Source organism: Siniperca chuatsi, linkage group LG13, assembly GCF_020085105.1.
Source record: "Siniperca chuatsi isolate FFG_IHB_CAS linkage group LG13, ASM2008510v1, whole genome shotgun sequence".
Taxonomy (NCBI): domain Eukaryota; kingdom Metazoa; phylum Chordata; class Actinopteri; order Centrarchiformes; family Sinipercidae; genus Siniperca; species Siniperca chuatsi.
The window spans coordinates 427,501-434,917 of NC_058054.1; the positions used below are offsets into that span (position 1 = coordinate 427,501).

General features: G+C 44.4%; 1 protein-coding gene across 4 annotated transcripts in view; it reads right to left on the minus strand.

Annotated features, from left to right (window-relative positions):
- The window catches only part of asap1a (ArfGAP with SH3 domain, ankyrin repeat and PH domain 1a), a 32,706-nt gene extending 25,694 nt beyond the window's left edge, over positions 1-7,012 (minus strand). For 2 of the 4 annotated variants that reach the window (XM_044219559.1, XM_044219557.1), the window contains exon 1: positions 5,273-6,860. In XM_044219559.1, the coding sequence (XP_044075494.1) occupies positions 5,273-5,401 (129 nt within the window). In that variant the 5' untranslated portion in view covers positions 5,402-6,860. Of the gene's footprint in view, positions 1-5,272 lie in introns of all 4 variants that reach the window. The other 2 variants (XM_044219556.1, XM_044219558.1) reach the window with 2 other exon arrangements.
- Positions 7,013-7,417: the final 405 nt, after the last annotated feature.

Sequence of the window (7,417 nt, forward strand, 5' to 3'; positions counted from 1 at the left end):
AGGTGTTTGGTCAGAAACCAAAGTGTCGGACACGTTAACATGTCGACCTGATGGTGGCGCTAGATGGAAAGAGTGTGTTACTGTGTGTGTTACTGTGTGTGTTACTGTGTGTTACAGTGTGTGTTACAGTGTGTTACTGTGTGTGTTAGTGTGTGTTACAGTGTGTGTTACAGTGTGTTACTGTGTGTGTGTGTGTTACAGTGTGTGTTACAGTGTGTTACTGTGTGTGTTACAGTGTGTTACTGTGTGTGTGTGTTACAGTGTGTGTTACAGTGTGTTACTGTGTGTGTTACAGTGTGTTACAGTGTGTGTTACAGTGTGTTACTGTGTGTGTGTGTGTTACAGTGTGTGTTACAGTGTGTTACTGTGTGTGTTACAGTGTGTTACTGTGTGTGTGTGTTACAGTGTGTGTTACAGTGTGTTACAGTGTGTGTTACAGTGTGTTACTGTGTGTGTTACAGTGTGTGTTACAGTGTGTTACAGTGTGTTACTGTGTGTGTGTGTGTGTTACAGTGTGTGTTACAGTGTGTTACAGTGTGTTACTGTGTGTGTTACAGTGTGTGTTACAGTGTGTTACTGTGTGTGTTACAGTGTGTTACTGTGTGTGTGTGTGTGTGTGTTACAGTGTGTGTTACAGTGTGTTACTGTGTGTGTTACAGTGTGTTACAGTGTGTGTTACAGTGTGTTACAGTGTGTGTGTGTGTTACAGTGTGTTACTGTGTGTGTGTGTGTTTGTGTTACAGTGTGTTACAGTGTGTTACTGTGTGTGTTACAGTGTGTTACAGTGTGTGTTACAGTGTGTTACTGTGTGTTACTGTGTGTTTTACAGTGTGTTACTGTGTGTGTGTGTGTTACAGTGTGTGTTACAGTGTGTTACAGTGTGTTACTGTGTGTGTTACAGTGTGTTACAGTGTGTGTTACAGTGTGTTACAGTGTGTGTGTGTGTTACAGTGTGTGTTACAGTGTGTTACTGTGTGTGTTACAGTGTGTTACAGTGTGTGTGTGTGTGTTACAGTGTGTTACAGTGTGTGTGTGTGTTACAGTGTGTGTTACAGTGTGTTACAGTGTGTGTTACAGTGTGTGTGTTACTGTGTGTTACAGTGTGTGTGTGTATTACTGTGTGTGTGTGTGTTACAGTGTGTGTTACTGTGTGTGTTACTGTGTGTGTTACAGTGTGTGTGTGTATTACTGTGTGTGTGTGTGTGTGTGTTTACAGTGTGTGTATTACTGTGTGTGTGTGTGTGTTACAGTGTGTGTATTACTGTGTGTGTGTGTGTTACAGTGTGTGTGTATTACTGTGTGTGTGTGTGTGTGTTACAGTGTGTGTGTATTATTGTGTGTGTGTGTGTGTTACAGTGTGTGTGTATTACAGTGTGTGTGTGTATTACTGTGTGTGTGTGTGTTACAGTGTGTGTTACTGTGTGTGTTACTGTGTGTGTTACAGTGTGTGTGTGTATTACTGTGTGTGTGTGTGTGTGTGTTACAGTGTGTGTATTACTGTGTGTGTGTGTGTGTTACAGTGTGTGTGTGTATTACTGTGTGTGTGTGTGTTACAGTGTGTGTATTACTGTGTGTGTGTGTGTTACAGTGTGTGTGTATTACTGTGTGTGTGTGTGTGTGTGTTACAGTGTGTGTGTATTATTGTGTGTGTGTGTGTTACAGTGTGTGTGTATTACAGTGTGTGTGTGTTACAGTGTGTGTGTGTGTATGTTACAGTGTGTGTGTATTATTGTGTGTGTGTGTGTGTGTGTTACAGTGTGTGTGTATTACAGTGTGTATTACTGTGTGTGTGTGTGTGTTACAGTGTGTGTTACAGTGTGTTACTGTGTGTGTGTGTGTTACAGTGTGTGTTACAGTGTGTTACAGTGTGTTACTGTGTGTGTGTGTGTGTTACAGTGTGTTACAGTGTGTGTTACAGTGTGTTACAGTGTGTTACTGTGTGTGTTACAGTGTGTTACAGTGTGTGTGTGTGTTACAGTGTGTGTTACAGTGTGTTACAGTGTGTGTTACAGTGTGTTACAGTGTGTGTTACAGTGTGTTACAGTGTGTGTGTGTGTTACAGTGTGTGTTACAGTGTGTTACAGTGTGTGTTACAGTGTGTGTGTTACTGTGTGTTACAGTGTGTGTGTGTATTACTGTGTGTGTGTGTGTGTTACAGTGTGTGTGTGTATTACTGTGTGTGTGTGTGTTACAGTGTGTGTGTGTGTTACAGTGTGTGTATTACTGTGTGTGTGTGTGTGTTACAGTGTGTGTGTGTTACTGTGTGTGTGTGTTACAGTGTGTGTGTATTATTGTGTGTGTGTGTTACAGTGTGTGTGTATTACAGTGTGTGTGTGTTACAGTGTGTGTATTACTGTGTGTGTGTGTGTTACAGTGTGTGTGTGTGTTACAGTGTGTGTGTGTTACTGTGTGTGTGTGTTACAGTGTGTGTGTGTGTTACAGTGTGTGTGTGTGTGTGTGTTACAGTGTGTGTGTGTGTATTACAGTGTGTGTGTGTTACAGTGTGTGTGTGTGTGTATGTTACAGTGTGTGTGTATTATTGTGTGTGTGTGTGTGTTACGGTGTGTGTGTATTACAGTGTGTGTGTGTTACTGTGTGTGTGTGTGTGTGTGTGTGTGTGTGTGTGTGTGTGTGTGTGGGGGGTTTTCCCGACTCGACCAGATGCGACACACTTCCCAAGCCGACGGTTTCCTCTGTTGCCACGGCAACCTGGCTGGAGGATATAGGTCGTCAAGGCGACCATGTGGTGTGACTCCAACCACCTTCATCATCATCAGCTTCATCATCATCAGCTTCATCATCATCTGCCTGCGGTTTGAGACATTCACAGCTTCGCAGCACGGCTGAGTCCACATGGTCTCGTGCTGCATTCAGGTCACGTCAGGATTTAACGTAAATATGAGCTTCTGATCGAAAACATTCTTTCATTCTACGAAACAACAACTAATTAACCCTTAACTCCCCTTAACGTCTCCGTCAGCGTCCAGACAGCCTCCACCTTAATGTGAAAAGCCCTTAACGAACACCTGCAGCAGAGTTTAAGGGCTTCCTGAGTTTCTGTGTTGTTAAGGTTCAGGGTTCTGGTTCACCTTCGGTTCTGACTCAGGTATTTAACAGGTTCCCAGATCTGGGACAAACCCATGGACTGGAATATTTAAGGGGATTTTAATGGGTTATCTGAGCGTTTAAGGGATTTTAAACGCCCTCTCTGAATGTTCACACTGAGAGAAAAATCACGGCCCTTTAAAGATATAAATTAAGGGATGCTTATTATGTTATTCGGTCCAGTTTGGGTCTAAATCCCTTAAACAGCAGATAATCCTTTGAAAATATTACACATATATTAATATATTATCATCATTAATGTATCCATCACTTATCCCCTTAAAGCCCAATTAAAAAACCTTAATTTCATCATTATTAAGGGATAAATTAATGGAATTTGAAGGTAAAACATGAAGGGATTCAGTGTCAGTGTATGGAAGCCTACAGGGGACTATATTCAAATCATAATGTAAACTTATTAATATAAATGTAATTCCACAACATCATTATAATTTCCCACACGTGTTATTTGAGTAAAACTTAAATTTATGCGAGCGATATTTAAGTCAAAATGAAAAATTCTAACAATCTGAAAATGAATTTTGACGTTTAATCTTCAAAGACTGAAGCTGCACAGTGGCCAGTTTTCAAACACAGTGAGCCAAACAGCGCCTCTACGTGACCCCGCGCTCTTCTGGGGTCAACGTGAAAACGTAATCTGCCGGTGCGCTCATCAAGGCGGGTCTTCGGTCAGGACGCCACCTGCTGCTTCGCCCGTGTGCGTCGTCCGCCGGTGGTCCCTTCTGCTGGATCACTGCACAAACACAACGTTCTGGCTGTGTTCACTGATTTCGGTGAAACTGGTGATGATGATGATGATTCTTCATCCCAGCAGCTCCACTCGCAGCATCACAGAGATCTGGTTTCCCTCCGACGTCCTGCCTCAGCTCTCGCTGGCTTACGGGGTTTCCTGATGGACTGGTAGCTTTACTTGTTGCTGCCGGTCCACCCGAGTCTGGTTCTGCTCCAGGTTTCTGCCTGTTAAAGGAAGTCTTTCCTTGCCGCTGTGGCCAAGTGCTCGCTGACGGTGGGATCTGTTGGGTCTCTGTAATTAATACTATAAAGAGTTCGGTCTGGACCTGCTCTGTAGAAAAAGTGCAGGGAGATAACTTCTGCTATGAACTGACGCTGTATAAATAAAACTGAACTGAAGTAACTAGCTAAGCAGCAGTTAGCGGTGCTGTTAGCGGACTGGGAGCGCAGAGCACCGGCTGAGCGATGCTGTGACACCGTTAGCACAGGATTTAATATAGTCGTAGAACGCCTATATAAGTATGTGAAAATGAAAATTGGATTATTGCATTTTCATTTTCACTGAAATAAGAAACACGTGGAAAATTAAAATGCTATTGTGGAATTATATTTTCATTTGAATATAGTCCTGTACTAAGACTCATCAGACATGATGTGACCTCTGACCTCAGGTCAAGCATCAGAAACATCATTTATATTCAGAAAGACCTGCTGGGGTTTGATTTGTTTTCTCTTCCATCAGTCTGATGTTTACTGACGAGATTTTATATAAATCACTTTAACATCACAGACAGATTTATAAAGACATATATTCTGCAGACTGCAGCTGCTTCTTCAAGGTGACGTTCTCTCCTACGGAGAAGCCCTTCAGCCAAACTCCATTCAGAAATCTCGCACTTCTAGGTTTTATTGACAATTAGCTTCGTGAAACACAAATACTAAGCCATCACTCAAACATTTCCGTCGCCTCTGTGAGTCGCTGTTCCAGTCGGGTTACATGTCACCCATCAGGCAGCGCGCACTTCAGGTGCATGTCAACTTTCAGCATCAGCTCGCTTGTTTTTCCCGCAATCTCACTCTGCCGAAACACACCGCGGAGGGCGGCAGAGAGCAGCGAACACCAATGATTACATTCAGGACTTAAATGAGGTAAAATGACGCTTAAATATATACCGACCTTCAGAGGAGGACCGTATGATTTACACGACAATCTGAGTTTCCATGGTTTGATTGTATGCCGTTGCTGATAAACCATGACATATTAAATTAGCAGAAATGTGAACGGAGTTCGGCGAATTGTTTTCTCTATCGTTCTGGTCACCGGGGAGAACCGTGCTTAATACGCCGAGAGAGGAATGGAAGGTGAGGTCCTGACAGACAGGCAGACAGACAGGCAGACAGACAGGCAGCCTACCTCCTCCAGGATGCTGACGGTGTTCCTGCAGCTCTGCAGCCGGGTGGTGAAGCTGGACGTGGTGGGGGAGTTGTAGTCCTCGGTGGTCTCCGACAGGAACTCACACACGGAGATCTGATCCGACATCATTCACACCAGAATCGGCCAGAAACGCAGAGGAACACGGAGGACTCCCGGCGGGATCGGTGACCCGCGGTGCGTTCAGGGACCTGCTGCTGCGCGAGAGGCTGTGCAGCTGGTCTCAGATCAGATGTCCTCTGAGTGTCTCTCATCAGTCTGTCTCCTCCCGATGATTCATTCCTCCTTTCTCTCCTCCTCTGACCTGCTGTCAAGCCACACGCCGACCACCACGTGACCCCGGCGCGGAGTTTCACAATAAAAGCGACAGTTTGCCAGTGAAATGCTGTATATACAGCAGAGGAAACTCCATGTAAAAAATGTTTTTGAGGAAGTAAAAAAATGTTATATTTTACCCAGAAGTGCCTCAGCCTATAACACATTTCTGCAGAGTTAACTAGTTGGTTTATTTACTTAAATATAACACTTCAAACTAAAATATAACTTGTGATCAAATAAAAACTGTCAGCACATGAATAAAATAAACAGGGTGAAATTCAGTTTTGGTATATTTCATGTTTCGTTCAGGTTTCCTTTATTTGTTGTTGCTTCTAAGCTGTAATTTCGCTGCTGCAGTGCCTTCATGCTACGGGGCAGAGCGGAGGCGGAGCCCCGCTGCTCTCAGGTCTGCTGTTGTTCCTTTACAGTTCAGGTCAAGTGTCTCTCACCGTACATGTCCGCAGGAACTACATAGACGAGTTTACTAAGTTTAGGCCAGAGTCTGTACTTTGTGTTCAGATAATGATTATTTCAGCTCAGCGTTCAACTCAGTCTCCCCCATGACACTGACTGGCAAACTCAGCACTCTGGGCTCGAGTACCGCACTCTGCACCTGATACTGGACTACAAACAGACCCCAGACAGTTGGGCTTGGCGGTCACACCTCCTCCACTCTGGTGCTGAAGCCCCCCAGGGCCGAGTGCTCCGCCCCCTCCTGTTCACGCTGTACACCCACGACTGCAGCCCCCGACACGGAGGCAACTCTGTGGCGAGGTTTGCGGACGACACCGCCATCATCATCGGCCGGATTACAAACAGCAATGAGACTTCATATCGGGGGGAAATCAGCCATCTTGCAGCGCGCTGCACGGAGAACAACCTGCTGCTCAACGGCAGCAAAACCAAGCAGCTGATCGTTGATTTTAGGAAAAAGGAGGCGAAGACACACAGGTGGAGCTGAGGGGGAGCTGAGGTGGAGCAGGTGAACAGCTTCAGGTTCCTGGGAATCAGCATCACAGAGAACCGGACACGGCCCTCTCACACCTCCACCTGCTCAAAGCTCAGAAACGGCTGCATTTCTTAAGGAAGCTGAAGAAGTTCCCGTGCCAAACACCACAAACTGGCAGGGCATGTGCCGGACCAGGACCGGAGGCCCGCAGCGGTGGTTAACCCCCCTCCAGCAGCGGTGGTTAACCCCCCTCCAGCCACAGCCTGCTGCCGTCCCACCAGACTCCAGCTTCTTCCCTCCTCATCCTCGGCTCTCCATAAACAAATGGCATGACACTTTCTGTTATGCTGGTTTTGCACATTTTCATACCGCTACCTTTGTTTAACATATGTATACGTTGTTTTGCATTACATCTCCGCCATAATTAATAATAAGTGTGCAATATTCTGTGTAATACTTCCGTGCAATATTAGTTTTCCCCTTGTTAGTTTTTTTTCTTATTTATTGCTATTGATACTATATACCTCAGTTACTCTTCGACAGTACATGCACCTCCGCTTATTAATATTATTTATTACATAAGGAGTTACATTGTATTCTAGACTGTACTTTCACCATCAACCAGTAAACCCACTTGGTACTTGACACTTAGTTTATCTTATACTTATACCGACAGGATACTTAACATATTTCTGACCTGTTTTATAGTGTTTATATTTTTTCTAGTACTTTCTCCTGTGTGCACTGACGTAAAGACGAGCTGCTGTAACAAAGAGTTTCCCTTCAGGGATCAATAAAGGATTTCTGATTCTGATTCTTATAATTTTAAATATTTGTATTTATGTTGTGTGTGTAGCGTG